Here is an 18,647-nt window from a genome sequence, read left to right on the forward strand (position 1 = left end):
CAGCTGGTTCCAGAGGGGACATGAGTGGAGCTGACTGAGACTTGCTGTGCCACCTCAAGCCCTGGCTCCATCATGCATATCTGGATGTCAGCTAGTGAACCATGCAGCTCAATTAACAAGGCCAAGTCATTAAGTGGACAAATACAATCTACACCAGCAATGCTTACTTCAACTTCACAATCCAAACATGTAAAAAATAACATGCTACACTCAGAAAAGACGTTGGTGCCTGCCACTGTGGGACCCCACCCCTGCACGAGTCAGGTCAGACACAGCAGATGCTCTGTGGTGTACGCACTGTCTTTGCAAGGCCTGCTGGACTGGGAATTTCTTCCCACAGATCTTGCACTTGAATTCCTTCTCCTCGGTGGGCCTCTGGTGCAGCATCTGGAGGTGCTCAGCAAGAATCTCCGCACTGGGGAAGCTGGACTCACACTGTGGGCAGGCGAAGTCCTCTGTGCAGCCAAGGGGATCTGCGCCTTGACAAGGAGTGCATTAATGAGGCCAAAGTTCAGAGCAAGAGCTGCAAGCTTGTGCACCCGCTTTGAAATCAAATTAACTATGTATAACATGAACTCTTTTATGTCTATGAACATTAAGTGTAAACACAACAGGAAGTATTACTGGAGAGAAATACATTCTTTCTAAAATAATTTACTTGTGTTTCACCAAATTAATTCAAATTCAAACTGAATTTTTAATTTACCCTTTGATGCTAACTGTCCAGATCAGAGCCTTCAACTACAAAATCCTCCCTGAGCTAGGCCACCTGTGGCTCACTTTTGGCTTCACAAGGACAAGTGCAGTGGAGGCAAACTGTGCTGAAGCACAAGGGGGTGACACTCAGGTGGAAAGACTGCCACCAGGGCATAGGAGCAGAAGGACCTGCAGGGCTCTGCCCAAGTCCCTCAGTGTGCCATGTAACTCCACCTTTCGAATACCAGACTCAGAAAATGTAAGGAAAATAAAAACGACCAATGATCCCATCCAGAAGAGACCACGGCTCCCCTGGGGCTCCAGGGCCAAGGGTCTTCGTGCATGTGTATCTCATACACAGCAGAAGAACAGCTATGCTACTGTCATACTTCACAGGAAATGGTAGAGGCTTTTCCAACATCTTCTCAGGCCAGGTATGTTTTTTAACCCTAAGGTAGCAAATTCATTTAACCCAACTCTCCACTGTCAGATGTCAGGGCTTCTTGTTTCTCTTGCTGAGATTTTGCTTTTTCTTTTGCTTTTATAAGTGAGTCACTAAGAATTACAAAATGAAAACAGCAACAAAAAGTAATACCTGGTTCACACATTTAAAAAATCTTTTATTAATATATTTACTTTATTTATTTTTATATGGTGCTGAGGATCAAACCCAGTGCCTCACATGTACAAGGCAAGTGCTCTACTGCTGAGCTATAACCCCAGCCCCTTAAAAAAATCTTTTTAAGTATCTGCTAATTCTTATTACAAAGATGACAACTAATATTTTGATAACAGCAAAAATCAGGGCATTAAAACAGAAGTAGGATAAGTTATTTTTAAATTAAAATAACATATACAATAATAAGTCCTAGGGCAAAGGAGAAAAAATAAATAAAACAATACAGCCCAGTGGCTGCTCTGAAAAGCCATCTTTGCACTGTTCTTGGGTCCAGCTCCCTGCTCACCACAACCAATGCACACTCTGGCGGCTTCACTGCCAAAGTGCCTGAACTCAGTTTCCTTTTTAACCCACTGCATCAGATCACCAGCAGGCCCCACCATGTCAGACATAGCGTGGACATTAGCTTCAAGATCACCACCAAGGACTTAAAGGAGAAGAAGAAAGTTGTGAAGGAGGCAGAAAATGAAAGAGACGCCCCAGCTAATGGGAATGCTAATGAGGAAAATGGGGAGCAGGAGGCTAACAATGATGTAGATGAAGATGAGGAAGAGGAGGAAGGTGATGATGAGGAAGAGGATGGAGATGAAGATCAGGAGGCTGAGGCAGCTACAGGCAAATGGGGAGCTGATAATGATACTGATACCAAGAAGCAGAAGATATCCGGATGAGGATGACCAGACAGCAAAAACGGAAAATTAAATGAAAAATAAGAGACCACCATGACATATTCACCCTCCACTTCCTGTCTCCAAATGTAAATGTGGTCGGTCACCTTTGAGTAGAGAGGCCCAGTACCTGTCCACTGTAGGCAGTGCCACCCACAGATGACACCTGCTCTTCACCACCCAACCAAAACCACAATATAAATTTGCAACAAGGCAGGAAAAAAAGAACCAAACCTTCCAAGGCTCTGCTTATTTTCTTAAAAGTAATTTTAAAAAGAAAAATTTGTATTTTTAATCTACATTTTATATTTTTGTGCATATTGTTAGGGATCAGCCATTTTTCATGATCTCAGATGACCAAAATAGCCTTTGGAGCATTTTCTGTTCTACTTCTTTCTGACTTGTGGTGTGACCATGTTCATTTATGATCTCAAAGGAGGGAAAAAAACTCGTAAAAAAAAGCGAAAACAACAACAAAAAATCTTAATTCTGAGCATTCGAGTAACTTTTTTTGTGAATTTACTTCAGCTCTACTGTAAGTAGTTGGTTTGGAAATCATGGTTTAAAAGGCCAAAGATAAAAATGTTTCTTTTTTCTTTTTTTGTCTATGAAGTTACTGGGTTTTTTTGTTTTGTTTTGTTTTGGTTTTTGCCTGTTTGATGTATGTGTGAAACAATGTTGTCCAAAAATAAACTGGAATTTTATTGTAATCAAAAAAAAATTGCTGTCACTCCAAATCCAAACAGCTTAAGGCATATTTGAAAAACATCATAGACCGAGCTTGCCATTACCTACCTCCTGAATAGTCACATAAACCACAGAAGCACACACTGGCACTGGGGGCAGCGCTCATGCCTCTGGCCAGCAACACAGGCACAAACAGGAACCTCCAGGAAAGCAGCTCAGGAAGCCTACCTGGCGTCAAGCTAGGACAAACACTAGTCCTGCTGGCTTCTACATCACAGCAGAAAGAGACCTCCAAAAGTCCCAGATTCCCAAAGTATCCCAAACTAGAGCAAAGCCCAGTGAGCAAAGCACACCTCACCTCTGCATTCACCTTCCTCCAAGGTGTAGAAGAGAAGAAAACTTTCCAAGAGCCAGCTCTGAGGCAGGTGAGAGGCAGCACCAGGGCAAGGGTGCGAAGATCCCACTGCATGTCACCCCAGCTCACAAGAGACAGGGTGAGACATAGGGACTCCCTGGCAGCCCTGGACCTTGGCCATCCCACAGGCACACCTGTCACCTCCCCCAACCCCTTTTCCTACATAAAAGATGAGCACACAGACGATGCCTTCTGAGAGAGCTTTTGACAAAAACTTTTCATCAACACCCTATTATAATAAGACTACAGCTCAAACAGCTCAAACCCTTCTTCTACAACTTCTGTTCTCTCAGATCACCAGAGATGTGATACCTTTCCTGCCAGCTGATGACTGGCCTTTAGAATCTTCTGCTTCTCTGATCACCGTCACAATCTGCTGCTCTTCCTCCTCCGCCTCCAGGTCACTGTCTAAGTAGCCAATTAGAAGCTCTGTGTCTGTCTCTATATCTTCCACTGCCAAATAGAAGATGTTCTCTCCTTCCTGAAACAAAGTTTTTTAAAAATGAAGATGACAATTAAGAAACTGTTTTAAGATATACTGAGTTCCATGTGCCCACCAAAAGATACCATTTCATTTTTTATATCCTCAGCTGATCTAGACACTGAAAATGGAAAGTGACAATGTTCATTCATCTGGCAAATAATACACAAACATATATTATGTAAATATAGTGAATTTATGTCTAAAGTGAAATAAGGAAAATGATACATATTTTTAAAGAAAATTTTGCAACATTAACTGGTCTTCTGCGGAGGTCCATAAAAGCAATTTGACAGAATAGTGCCATTTACAAACCCAGACAAATAGCAGAAATCTTACCAATGATTTCATTATGATTAACATTAAATACAAAACTGGAACAGGAAAAAAATTTTTGAAGTTCCTATCCAAACCAGAGGAATGGTAAACAAATTATTTTCTTGAAAGAATATTCAAAATGCAGGACCAAAAATAGCAGGAAAAATAGATCTTTAGGGGGTTTGAGGGGACAACTGAGCTGTCATGTGCACCCCACCACATCAACCTTCCCAAACCTCACTGAAATAAAAAAGAGTAAACAATTCCACCATCAACATACAAAAGAATACTTTAGAAAATTCCAGAAGATAGCAATCAGACAGTTGACACCATTGATAACTAATACAGAGGAAACCCCAGCCAGTAACAGACACAGAAGAGCAACACTGCAGAACCTTTCTAATGAAACCCAGAGAAACATCACAATTGGAATCGACTGGTACAAAATGTCACTCCAGGCCAGGGCCCATCACCAGGGAAGCGAGAACAGGGCTACTTAGCTGGCTATGCCAGGAGGAAGTGCCAGAATGCCTCTTTTACAGAGCTGAGCAAATGTTCCCAGTTTGGCTGCTGAGGACAAGAGAAGCAGAACACAGCCTGAATTTTTTGAGCCTTCATGGTGGGCAAAGAAAGGAAAGATCAAGAAAATAAGCTCCACTCAGGAAACTCAATGATGCACAGGAAAACACCTGCCTGACTTCAATGTATGAAGGAGGAGGAACAGCAGGACATGGAGCAGAAGCAGGAGGGAGAGGGGAAGGGAGCAAAGGAAGAGCACAGGAAGAGTATGTGTAACGAATGAACAGGCGCAGGTGCAGCTGGATCCTGAGCAGACCAAACCTGGGGCCTCCAGCTGCTCATACACCATCACTCCACGGAAGGGACAGGAGCTTGTCTACCTCTGATGTTGACCTAGTTTGGATTTTTTAAAAATATCTCTTTAACAAGGAGAGATTACTTTGTAATTTCAACAGAAAAAAATTAAAATTCCATGGAAGAGACAGAAATGATGATTATATGCTTCCAAAATTATGGAAAGGAGGCTTCATTCAAAGGTTCAAAACACTGAAAGAAATCTACCCATTAGATACAGTTAATTAAAGAGTGTTTGTGTAATATCAGGAACATCTTGGAAGTTTTTGAATTCTGTGCATCCAGAAACACACAAGTTATTTCTAATTAACAACATTAAATTAACTTCTATATAATTGTTACTCATGATGCAACAAAATAAGCAAAAAGCATAGACTTTCGGCAAAAGATCTCTTTAAATTAAATCAGAAGTGGACTCCCCAGGGGTTGGAGAACACTGGCTGAGGGGGTTCCTCAAAACATCTAAGAACTCACCCAGTAAAGACCTCAGCTGAGTTATAAATCTTAGTGCTTATCTGATCAATATCCAAGAAGTTGACTGAAACTTCTTTCTAGAGAGCACAGTGGTCGTTAATCTTGTGATGGCTTTCAAAATATGAAGATTTTAATTTTGAAACATGATAAGACTATATTTGAAAGGAAAGCAAGGAACCAGGAAACAGGAAAGCAAGAAGTGAAAGATGGAGACCAGACAGAGATACACAGAAGAGAGTTTATTTGTCAGAGGTGACAAATAAAGGCCATCTCTCCATAGTGGAGAGAGGCAACACAGGCTTGGGTTCTGGGGCTTTTATGGGGGAGGCTCAGGAATTAGAGCTGGGTGGGTCCTACAGTGGGTGATTAAGTTTGGGGTTGGTCTGCCCTTTGGTGAGAAAAAATACAGCAGCCAAGGTTTGAGGGCGTGGCAATACACCTTTGGGCAGGAAAACAGTGGCTGCCCAGATGCAAAGCAAGGAAATTACAATATTTTTAAAAAATATTTATATTTTAGTTGGGCACAATATCTTTATTTATTTATTGTTATGTGGTGCTGAGGATGAACCCAGGGCCTCGCACTTGCTAGGCAAGCGCTCTACCACCGAGCCACAACCCCAGCCCAAGGACCTTACAATATTAAACTGTAGTCTGAAGACAGCACGTTAATCAGGGTGTTCTGTAATGAAGCACCATTTTAATACCCCAGCCAAGCCAACAATGGGAGTGAGTGGCACCACCGCTCTGAGACCAGCCCCCTGCCCGCTGGGTCACCACAGGAAGAGACATAGCCACAACCCAGTGGCTTCCACCTGTGCATTAACAGGGGTGTCCTTCCACTGGAAGGTCCTACCACTGTCCACCGGGGCCAAGGGGCCTGGTAGGAAAAAGCAAGGTATTCTTAGGCAGCCCTTGAGGGACTGGGGCCTATGGGAGGAAGTGAGGTCATTGTGGGTCTGCCCTTGAAGGCAACACTGGAACCCCAGACCTTTTCAATCTCTTTTCTTCAGGCCACCATGGAGTCAGCCGAGTTGCTCCAACCTGTACTCCCACCATAGACACAAAAGCAACAAAGCCAGACAAACACAGACTGACACCACTGAAAGCATAAGCAAATATAAACCTTTCCTCCTTATGACAGAATTGCAAGTATTTTGCCACAGTAGTTCAAAGCTAACTAACACACTTACACTGCACTCACTTTTACTGTGCCCACAGTTCCTACAACTTTCCATTATATCCTCCTCCTTCTAACCCTCTGACTCTCAGACCCCAGCACTCCCTACTTTCTGGAGTCCCATGGAACTATTTTTGCCATGTGTGGGCTCATCCCAGGCCCAATCAGAAAGGATCCAAACAGGGCTTATGTGCTCTGTGACTCAAATCAGCTCCCTCTTGTCACTAGCCTGGCTACAACATTGTGCTCCATATCCAATAGCCACTTTAATCCATTTGCCCCATCATCCCAGATATGGAACACCTGCAAATACTTAAACATAAAATTTTAATACGAAGAAGAATAACTATATCATAATTATTATAATATTTTTAATTAACATAATAATATATAAGCTGTAGATGATCTCCGACCAATTTTGATGAGCCTGTGCCAGTTTCTTTGAAGTGTTCACAGACATGAAAACCAGGAACCTAACAGTTCACACTCTGATCCTGACACTCATTCCTGGGTAACCCACCCATCACTTCCATTCCTGGCTTACTCCCCTGAACAGGCCCCTGCACAGCAGAATCACTGCTGTTTGGGCCTCAGGACCAGCTGCCTCCCTGGGACTCCACGGGGTGGGGGGCAACATCCCACGTAAGGTTCTGCCTCAGGACACAGCTGATTTCATGAAAACACAAAGCTCTTTGCCATTCTGCTCTGCTCTGCTCAAAAGCAACATTCCTCAGTTACTGGTTTTTACAGAATTATAATTTGAATATGCCATACAATGAGTGATTTTATGATTGTTATTCATCTTTGCATGACTGCCCATACTTTTGAATTCTTTTTCTTTTCATTTCTTTTGGTGGCACTGGGGATTGAACTCAGGGCAATTAACCACTGCCATGTCCCCAGTCCTTTTCATTTGGAGACAGGGTCTCACTCAGTCGCTGAGGATGGCTTTGAACTCACCATCCTCCTCTCTCAGCTTCCCGAGTCACTGGGATTGTAGGTGTGCACCACCGTACCCAGCTTGAGTTTTCCATATTTGTAAGTATCCTTTCATTTTGCTCTATTTTATTTTCATTTGCACATCCTCTCTGGCTAATTATTTCTACTCTTAGTTGTTTGTAATATCAAAACTTTGCAACAGTCTACATGTCCAACGAGAAAATTAAAGGTTTGACAATTGGTTTCAAACGATTTATCAAACATCATATTTTGTTTTTGTTTATTTAACTAATTTTGTTAATTTATATATGACAGCGGAATGCATTACAATTCACATTACATATATTTTCATATCTCTGGATGTATACAAAGTATATTCACACCAATTTGTGCCTTCATACATGTACTTTGGATAATAATGTCCATCACATTCAACCATCATTCCTAACCCCAATGCACCCGCCCTTCCCCTCTCACCCCTCTACCCTATCTAGAGTTTGTCTATTCCTCCCATGTTCCCTCTCCCTAACTCGCTATGAATTAGCCTCCTTATATGAGAGAAAACATTCAGCATTTGGTTTTGGGGGATTGGCTAACTTCACTTAGCATTATTTTCTCTAACTCCGTCCATTTACCTGCAAATGCCATAATTTTATTTTCTTTTATTGCTGAGTAATATTCTATTGTGTATATACGCCACATTTTTTATCCATTTATCTATTGAAGGGCATCTATATTGGTTCCACTGTTTAGCTATTATGAATTGTGCTGCTATAAACACTGATGTGGCTGTGTCCCTATAATATGCTATTTTTAAGTCCTTTGGGTATAGAACAAGGAGAAGGATAGCTGGGTCAAATGGTGGTTCCATTCCCAATTTTCTAAGAAATCGCCACCCTGCTTTCCAGATTGACTGCATCAATTTGCAGTCCCACCAGCAGTATATGAATGTACCTTTTCCCCACATCCTCGCCAACACTTACTGTTGTTTATATTCATAATGGCTGCCATTCTGACAGGAGTGAGATGAAATCTTAGAGTGGTTTTGATTTGCATTTCTCTAATTGCTAGCAATGATGAACATTTTTTCATATATTTGTAGATTGATTATATATCATCTTCCAGGAAGTGTCTGTTCAGGTACTTGGTCCATTTATTGACCTGTTTTTTTTTTGTTTGTTTGTTTGTTTTTTTGGTGTTTAACTTTTTGAGTTCTTTATATACCCTAGAGATTAGTGCTCTAACTGATATGTGAGGGGTAAAGATTTGCTCCCAAGATGTAGGCTCTCTATTCACTTCACAGATTGTTTCTTTTGCTGAGAAGAAACTTTTTAGTTTGAGTCCATCCATTTATTGATTCTTGATTTTAATTCTTATGCCAAAGGAGTCTTATTAAGGAAGTTGGGGCCTAATCCCACATGATGGAGATTAAGGCCTACTTTTCTTCTATTAGATGCAGGGTCTCTGATTTTATTCCTAAGTCTTGATCCATTTTGAGTTTTGTGCATAGTGAGAGATAGGGATTTAATTTCATTTTGTTGCGTATGGATTTCCAGTTTTCCCAGCACCATTTGTTGAAGAGGCTATCCTTTCTCCAATGTGTATTTTTGGCATTTTTGTCTAATATAAGATAATTGTAATTTTTGGATTAGTCTCTGTGTCCTCTATTCTGTACTATTGGTCTACCAGTCTGTTTTGGTGCCAATACCATGCTGTTTTTGTTACTATTGCTCTGTAGAATAGTTTAAGGTCTGGTATTGCGATGCCATCTGCTTCACTCTTCCTGCTAAGGATTGCTTTAGCTATTCTGGGTCTAAATGTCCAATAATACAAGCTGGAGAAAGTTAAAGGTTTGACAATTGGTTTTGAAAGATTTATCAAACATCATATTTTGGAAAAAATATATATGTGTCTGTGTGTGTGTGTGTGTGTGTATATATATATATATATATATATATATATACACACACACACACACACACATATACACACCCTCAAAAAAAAGATATAGACAAAGGTATTAGTAGGCTTGCTTCTCTTGGAGAAACTGCAATATTTTGTAGTTGTCTTCTGCTAGAGTATATTTTACAATGTTTCTAGAAAAAAAGAAGAGTAGACAATAAATGAGCTCCTCACTTTCCTTTCAGGAGGGACTCTGTGGTTTCTGGGAGGAGAGGCATGTAAGTCCCACCTAATCAAAAATCAGACCTACACCAACCTGCTTGGCTCTGACTCTGAAATTTTGCTATTATTAACTTCAAGAGTTCTGTTACCTCCATCATATTTTCAACCTTTTATCCACTAGCTGAAATGGGGCAAGAGGAGTCAGAGGAACAAGAGCCACAGAGGGATGCTGCCTGAGCTCACCTTATCTGCAAGGAGAGCAGTGCCATGTCTTGCCATGAACTGAGGAAGGGAATTTGGAATCTGACAAGGTCATGGAACACAATATAAATAATTTTAATCTATGTTTTTAAAATGAGAGTTTGGCAATTCTTCGGCAGTTTCCAAACTATGTAATACCAACTTTAGAAACATGAAATACTTTTAAAATCTAAATTTACTCCTTCAAAATTCTTTCAACTCTTAAGGTTGAGAGAGTGCACAGCAGAGTCAGATTCCCAGGTTCCCCTCCCACCCTGGCTGCACAGACCCAGGCAAGTCACTTAGAACCTCCTGCGTTCAATTCTTTGAAGACAATGACAATCATGACTCTCCTGGCAGGGTCCCAGTGATGCAAGGAAAATGAACACAGGACAGCTTCTATAACTTGAGATGTTTCTAAAAATACGTATTTTCCCTGCTAATAAACCCCAACCTGAATAAAAATAATGAACCAATAAGTAGTAAAATCCTTCTATATGCAGCCACAAGCAGCATTAGTTTGGAACCAAACTAGGACCAGCTGCTTGCATTTTTATTGTTTTGCTTTGTTTTGAACTAATAGATAAAACTCTGTGTTTCCTGTGTCCAAAGTGACACTCGGACACACACACCCACACCCCGTGGGCCAGCTGCACACAGCCCTCACCAATGCGCTGCCCCGGAGCTGGCTCCTTCAGGAACACTGCTGTCACCACCAACCCCAGGCTGGCCACGCCTGGGGGGTGCCTGCGGGCACACAGCTCACTCAGGCAGACTTGCCAGTCACTAAAGTGGTATTTCATGTCACTACTGAGGACAATCGCTTGACAGTTCACCTACTGATATTTAGCAGATGGATTCGAGAAACCTGCAGGAATACAGGCCGTGCGTGATAAGCGGCAGGCGTGGGGCTCCCGCCACTGTCCAGGAGCGCGGCGCCCCCGGCGCAGCAGGGGTGCGGGAGTGCCCCGCAGCAGGGTTTCAGCCAGGACCGCCCTCCGCTCAGACCCACGTGTGACTTCGACCCCCGCAATACGGAAACGCCACGTGTCACAGAGCAGACCCCGCCTCACTGCCACTTGGCAAAGCAGAGGAAGGGGACCAACAGTGTGGCAGACCCGCTCTGCAGGGAGGGGTGGGCGCTGAGCGGCACCTGGAGTCCACAGCGCCCGCGCCTCGCCGCTCCTGGCCAGCCTCACCCCGGGCCGTCCACAGGCCGCCTGGGCCCCCCCCGCCACGCTCCCCGGCACACCCTCTCCATCACGGCCTTCCGTCCAGCCCCCACGCTCCCCCTCACTTCACTACGTCACACCCTTCCGACACCCCCTCCCCGTCACCCCTACCCCACAGTCCAGGTCACCTCCTGTCACGTCCTGTCACGTCCCCCCACAGTCCCTGTCATGCTCCCGGTCACGTCCTTCCGTCACANCGGTCACGTCCCCCCCGCACACACACACACACACACACACACACACACACACGCTCCCCGGGGCCAAGCTGCCTTTCAGTTAGGCTGGTGAAGGACAGCAGAGGCCCAGGAAGGCCACGCCAGGAAATGTGTCCCTAGGAACCTGACAGGTAACCCTCCACCTCTGAAATTTCCAGACAATTCAGAGTTTTATTTATTTCTAAATAGCCTAATTCAGTAACTTTAACTGAATAGCATTAACTAAATAATTGTCTGTCAAAAAAAAATTTAAGAGAATACCAAACACGAAATCAAATGATTTTTTTTAAATACCACGTGTACATTTTTTTTTCCTTTAGTGAAACAAAATTAACACTTAAAAGAGAATCACCCACATCTTACAGAGCTTAAGCATACTTTGGGTTCGTTTTAAGCTGCATCTTTCATATTTAGGTTTTTCTCTCACAGTTGGAAACTTTCCAGAAGCATGAACATACAGTTCGACTGATTGTTCAGGAAAGTGTGCAAGTGGGAGGAATTGTTTGCTTACAGGATACTTTTTCTGCAATTCATACACTCAAATCATCATTTCCAAAACAAATTTTCCAAAATCAAATAAATTGCAAAACTAGAAATATGATCGCATCTCCAAGAAGGAGCTGCAATCCTCTGCCAAGACAGACCTCAAATTCTTAATCCCTCAGCCAAAAAAACTGGATCAAGTATTGAAGTTTTCCACCAAACCAGCCACATAGCCACAAATGTTTCTCATTTACTCCACTCCCGGGACAGACAGCTCAAATTAAAAATTTCCTGAATACCCCAAATTTCAGATGCAATTTGGAATGCAAGTGATTCATAATATAATGCAGGAAACACTGCAATCTTCCCTTACCAACTCAGTGTTCCTGGAACAGGATCCTCGGGAGACTGTCCCATCCAATTAGGAGGCTCACGTTGCTGTGACCCAGCTGTCATGCTCTTTGGCCCTAGCTCAAATGTGATCTTGAACCCTCAGCAATCCACTGCTCCAGCTACTGTGCTACCTCATGGGTGCTGACAAAGGTCCCTCTTGAGTTCCATGACAGAAACCATGGCAACAGTGCACTCAATCCCTTGCTACCAAAGGGCAAACAATGTTACAATCTCAGCCGCCATCCCACCTGAGCACCACACACCCTCGCAGTGCCTCAGCACATTTAGATTCCAACACATTTAGAGTCCAACACATTGAGAGTCCAAGAGTGAAACTTCACGGAGCTCTGGCCCTGCTCTGGCCTCTGCTCAGGCACTGATGCTGCAGGAGTCCTAAGCCACAGCTGTCATCCCTGTGGACACTTGTTCTTTCAGCAAAGATGCACGGTGGACACAGAGGAAGGGCAGTGCTGCACTGAAGGCACCTAGTGAGCAGGAGCACTGTCAACTCTCAGAAGACATGACCACTGAAACAGCAAGTGTCCCCAGGTGCGGCTCAGGGGCCCCTGACCAGGGCCCCTTGCAGGAGTCTAGCCAGTGGGAAGAGTACTGACCCTAAGGGAGGAACAGCCAGTGTGAAGGAATTTGGAAGAAGCTCAATACCTTTCTCAGCAAGGAAGAAAATAATTTAAATGACATTCTCTACAAATGCGATAATGAAGAACCTGCCAAAACAATAGCTTGGCTAAAAGAACGTTTCATGTTCTGTAGGCAAAGTTGATAACAGTAACATGTACCAAGAAGAACTGGGTCTGTAAGTTAAACTACAGCATAACTGAAGAGCCCAGGACAAGACTTGGCCTCAGGAAATCAGGAAAACAAAATAAATTTGAAAAAAAAATTAATGCCCACACATAAAGAAAAAGTAATCAGTTTAATCTGAGGCTGGATTGATATACACTGTGAATAATGTGAAAATGGCCTAAATATCTGCTTACCAAAGATCCTATTTTCCATCCCAATTTAGCTGCTTGATAAGGACTCACTATTCACAAAAAGAGAGGAATCACCCTATTACCAAGAGGAATCACACTATTGCAGTGAAAAGACTGGCTAGATAAAGACAGTAGGAGACGGAACACTCCCAGGGACTGTTCCAGGGACTGTGCTCCCTTTGCGTCAGAACCTGACTGTGTGCACCCTCTCACAGCTCTGAGCCCGTCCTCACAACGGAAGGACCAGAGCAGTCCTCAGCCACCTACCCGGGCGGGAGCCAGGGACCACCTGGTGGACGCTCACATTCTGGCGCACCCACCGCCCCTTTCCTTCCTGCTTGCACCAGCTGCAGCTTCACCTCCACTGTGGACCCCGAAGGCTAGGCGTGGCCACGCAGAAAATCAGCTCCCCCAGAATGTAAGCATTTCTTACACTCTCAGTCCTCTGGGCAGCGCCCTGTGATGACCGGGCCCTTTGATGCCTGAATTTTTTCTTGTCTCAATTTCCATTTATGAATCCCACTCCCCCACCACCCCAGGTAACAGAAACTTACATTATGGGCAGTGGTACATTAGGATCCAGGGAAAGGATTCCAAACAACATGTTTCCTACCTGTGGCGGTTTCTCTTAGGTGTCCACTCAGCTGGGTCCTGGGTCACGGTTAGTTGGGTGTTTTTGTAAGCATGGTTTTACAGGACATTAACATTTAAAATCTGTGTATGTGAGTAAAGTGTATTGACCTCCATTATGTGGGTGGGCCTCCTCCAATCAAGGGAAGTGCTGAACAGAGCACAGTCAGACACCCCCCCACACCACCACCACCACCGCAAGGATAGAATCTGCTGGACAGCCTTGGGACGGGAGCAGAGGCTTCCTGATCTGTAGGAGCTTCCAGTCTTTGAACTCACACTAAGACATGGCTCTACAGATCTTGGACTCTCAGCCTCCAGAGCCATGCGAGCCAATTGCTATGGTAAATCTCCACGGTAGTACACAAGTGCTCCCACTGGCTCTGTCCTCTGATTTAGTTACTGTTATCTGAAGCAGGTCCTGGGGACTGAGCCCAGCAGGGAGTGCAGTTAAAGCTAACTCACAAACACAAAGCAGCGTGCTCACCTGGATGGCTGCCAAGTTCTTCTGCTCTTGTGAGGGTGCCTCATGCACGAAGCGCAGCCAGTTGGAGTGTCGCGGGTTGGTGGCATCCAGGATGTACAGCACCTCCCCCTTACTCCCCCGGACCTGAAACGGAAGAGGCTCCTGAGTTCCCAGTTCAGGCCAGGATCCACCCCACCGAGTCTGTCAAGGGCGGGACATGAGGTTCTTTCTGTGGACCTGTGTGAGCAGGTCCTTTACCATGCTAGCATTGGGCCCAGGTTCCAAGGTGGCAGTGTCTAGCCACTCTCAGAAACGCCCAGTGCTACGGAGGCTCTGTGGTCCAGAGGAGCTCTCCTTCTAGTATTCACTCACAAGCACGATCACAATGGTGGGGGGGAATGCAGCCCTCCCCTTTCCCATGGACAGGGTGCTGCTGGGTTCCCAACTGAGGGAGTGGGGGGAGCAATCCCTTCAGTGCCTCCCTCCACCAGGGCATGGGGTCACATCCTAAAAGGAGAGCTCTCTTCAGTGATTGAATTAAATGAGTCCGTTTCCTCTTTCCATGGCGGCTCACAGACTGCTGAGATAGCCCAAGTTCTCCCCTGCTTCTTGCTTCACACCTACTCCACTTTGAATTGGAGAGAGGGGGTCTATTAGACATTCTTGAATCCAGGTTGCTTGAAATCTCGTTTTTCCAAACCCCTATGTTGTTGGTTACTGGGCATATGCCCCATTAATAAAATACATGCCCCAGGCCCTGTTCCTGCTCGTATTCACATACTGCTGGGATCCGGCAGAGGACACAGGAGGAAGGCTTGACTGGAGGATCAATTGGCACCCCTTCCCCCACAAGGACCACAGACTTTGGAGATGCACCTGTGCAGACTTGAGGAAAAGCAAACTCTATCCAATTTTTTTGTTTTAGAAAATAAAGGGCAACGAGTCCTATGAGGTATGTCATGTCATGATGCTTGGACAATCTTTCACTTACCCCATAGTCACTGAGTTCTTCACCACTAAGGATGAAGACTCTTCCTGTGAACAAGACAGATAAGCCCCTGGCCTCACCGCACTGAAACAGACACAAGACAATTCATGGGAGATGAGTGTGGCTGGCGATGAGGACATGAAGCCCAGCAGAGAGCAGAGAAGGGAGAGGGCTAGGCGTGGCACAGTCGGGCACAGCCTTGTTGCAGAGGGGCCTGAGTTCAGGGAAGAGGAGAGAAGGAAGGGGTGGCTCCCAGGGCAAGGGGACAGCGAGGAGAAGCCAAGGGGTCAGACCTAAGTGTGAGATAGGTTCCAAGCATGCTGAGAGTAAGGCAGTCACAGGGCAGGGACAGAAAGGAGCTGGAGAAGAGGGCAGCACAGAGTCAGACAGATGGGCAGGTGCAGAGCAGGCATGAGGCTGTCCACACGCTGACTCAGGCTGCACATGATTATTTTCACCCAAAATCGGCTGCAGAATCTTGTGGTGCACACACTGCAACAGCTGAAGTTCCATGATCCTAACACTGGAGAAATGTTCGCCTGCTCCTCCTGTCAGGCAGACTGCCCGTTTCTCAAACAATTCTTGATTTCTTAAATGTCCACAGAGTCTCAACCACCTTGTAAAAGTCTCTCTCATGAAATGCCAGACCCTCAGCAGGAAGCAAGAATTTAATATTCGATATTATAATTGCTAAAAGAGGAACGGAGGATGGTAAACACCCCGTATTTATCTTTCATTTGCTTAGACGTGAACCCGTGGGAAACTGCTGTACTCACTCAGTGACAAACCCACTCTGAAGTTGCCCTCACTCCCTGCTCAATTCTGAATCCCAGCCACCCCGGGGGAATGCCAAACCCAGGCCCTCTGCTATGAGAGACAGGCAGCACACCATGCCTCTCCCTAGACAGGACACCAGCGCACACAGTAAACAAGCATAAGGGTCAACCGTAAGGGTCAAAGTCCTCCCTCCCAGGCATCTCCATGACCACAGTGACCACTCACGTTGACAACAGTTAAGTTAAGCCCTGTAAAGAATAATAATAAAGAGTAGACAGACAGATACAGTGCAGAGGCAGGGAAGGTGGCAGATGGCTCCTTGTACAAGAGGCCATGTTTATTTATAACAGTAGGTTAGTACAATAATATAATAGGTCATTAGTACCATAACCACGTTACTGTTTAGAGTATCAGGAAGGTTGCTTGTTCTGCAGTTACATTTCACAGTTACAATATGCAATGTCAGGAGCTTTGTGCAGCTCTCAAGAAGGGCCATTGTCTGAAGTTACTGTTAGGCAGGCAGCTCCAGGAGCACGGGAGCTTGGTGAGACACTGTAGTTATCAAGCAAGCAAGTTCCTTTACTCCCGGGAGCTATGTGCCTAAGATTAAGGTCAAAGCTGATAAGACTGTAGCATGGAGGGCATTGCCATTCCAACCGGGCATCTTACACCTTTGCACAGAAACTTTCCCAAGCACCAAGCCTGCCATAGCCCTGAAGTCATCAGGGACCCCAATCCCAAACACAGAACCCCTACAGCTCCCCTTTCTTGTTTTTTAAGGCCTTTTGGATGAATAATTTTTGTTTTCTTCTTAATGCTGATAGAGGCAAAAAATAGGGTAGGTATTGACAACAGCACGCACAACATAACAATCCCAGCATTAGTAAACATCCACCTATAAGTAATTGTTTGACCCAATAAAGTTGGGTAATCACAGTTAACCAATCCCATAAGTCTAAATGTCCATCATCTTGTCAGACCTTATCAATGATATCGTTAAAGTAATCTAACTCCTTTGAAATAAAATCACTGTTATCACTTAAGTTAAAGCAACACATATTATTAAACTCCTGACATCCTTTATGATGTAATATTAGCAGATGATTAATTGCAGCCCAATTGTCAAGTATGGTTTGACAATCTTGTTTTTCTTATGAAGCAGGTTAATTGCCAGAGACGTATGATTAATGTCATTTACCATAGCACAGTCCAGTTTTATAGTGTTTTGTAAGCCCTGACAGCTAGTCCAGGGATGTCCGCTAAGGAAAATGTCAAAGCGTCAAATGTTGCCCTAGAGAGAAGGTTTAGTGGATCATCACAGTTTTTATCAAGGGGACTAGACCTTATGGATACGTTGTGTAGGATGGTGGCCTATGAAATCCTGTGGGGAAGGTAAGAACACAGTCTGACAAGACAACGTGGGTACCATGAGACACTGTTGTCGGTATACAACAGTTTCAGACAAGCAAACCCAGATATTGTAATGAGTTTTACAAGTGAAGGAGTCTGGCTGTACTGAACTTCCACAGCTGGGGGACAACAACAGAACAACATTATTGTTAAGACCAAAGCATGTACAGAGTTCTGTGTGAGTTTAGCGATCACAGCAGTAATTAAGTTTTCTGGGGTACATTTTAACCCCATTTGAGCCAAAAGTTGTTGAGCTGATGCTGTTAATGATTTTGTATCTCCCCAAGTCACTGGAATTCTAGTAGCTTGAGATCGTCTTTCAGTGTACCTTCTCTTTCAAGGAGAGTGATCACTGTCCTTTTGTTTGGTGGGTTCTCCTCATCCACAATCAAATGAAACTTGGGGATCAGGTTGTGAAGTCCCTAATGTCCATTCATAACTGATAGGTCTCCTGCATGGAGCTGGAATCCAAACTGGACCTGCTGGTGTGAGCATAGCCGTCTCTTCTTCCCCATGTGATCAGAGGCATAGGGTCCTGTCATCCTGGGTATGGTGGAAACCTATATTTTACATAAATTTTTGGTAATGGCTGTTTGGGAATAAAATGTCTATCCAAAGCAGATGACCAATTGTGAGTATAAACTTTGAACTGTATGTTGAGTGCATAAACTGAAAATAAAACAATATTTAAAGCATTATTTCTATGAGAGAGGCTAGATTCCCCCTTTTTGTTTCTTTATTAAAAGGCAAATTTTAAGAGTACAATGTGCTTGTTTAACCAAAGCCTGTCCGATAGGATTATGGGGCATTTTATGATTTTATGATACTGTGCTATAACATTAGGGAGGAACTAGTCAAGAAAGCCAGCTGAACACAGATAAGACAGCCGGCCAAGCAGTTAGAATTTAAAAGAGACACTTTTTTCCTTTTGTCTTAACTGGTTTTTCATAAGTCTAGTAAATCTTGTTGGCCTTGAAATTTACATTTTAAATAAGGCTAGGAAAGTTAGAAACCAGCAGAAGTTAAAAGGTAAGTAAAAAATGTTGTAATCATTTTTTTTCTTTTCTGTTATAATTTGCTTAAAGCATGGTATTGTAGTTTACATACTTTATGGAGAGTTCTTTTTTCTTTTTGTTTTAAATCTGTAAATCTTGTAACAGTTTCCACATATGGTTGAGTATAAGTAATGATTTGTTGTGGATTGGAAAGTATAGAGCATGGTAGCCACAGGGAGTTTTTGAACATTTGTTTATTTTTGGTTCCTTTGCCCCAGACCGGGGTGGCCTC

At 44.0% G+C, this 18,647-nt stretch overlaps 1 protein-coding gene across 1 annotated transcript in view; it reads right to left on the minus strand.

Annotated features, from left to right (window-relative positions):
• The window catches only part of Prdm5 (PR/SET domain 5), a 120,679-nt gene that overhangs the window by 80,424 nt on the left and 21,608 nt on the right, over window positions 1-18,647 (minus strand). Inside the window, exons 2-4 of the mRNA XM_048812548.1 lie at window positions 14,207-14,329; window positions 3,458-3,626; window positions 234-479 (exon numbers count right to left, since the gene is read on the minus strand). Coding sequence (XP_048668505.1) covers window positions 234-479; window positions 3,458-3,626; window positions 14,207-14,329 — 538 coding nt within the window. The remainder of the gene's footprint in view (window positions 1-233; window positions 480-3,457; window positions 3,627-14,206; window positions 14,330-18,647) is intronic.

Source organism: Marmota marmota, unplaced genomic scaffold (assembly GCF_001458135.2).
Source record: "Marmota marmota marmota unplaced genomic scaffold, marMar, whole genome shotgun sequence".
NCBI lineage: Eukaryota > Metazoa > Chordata > Mammalia > Rodentia > Sciuridae > Marmota > Marmota marmota.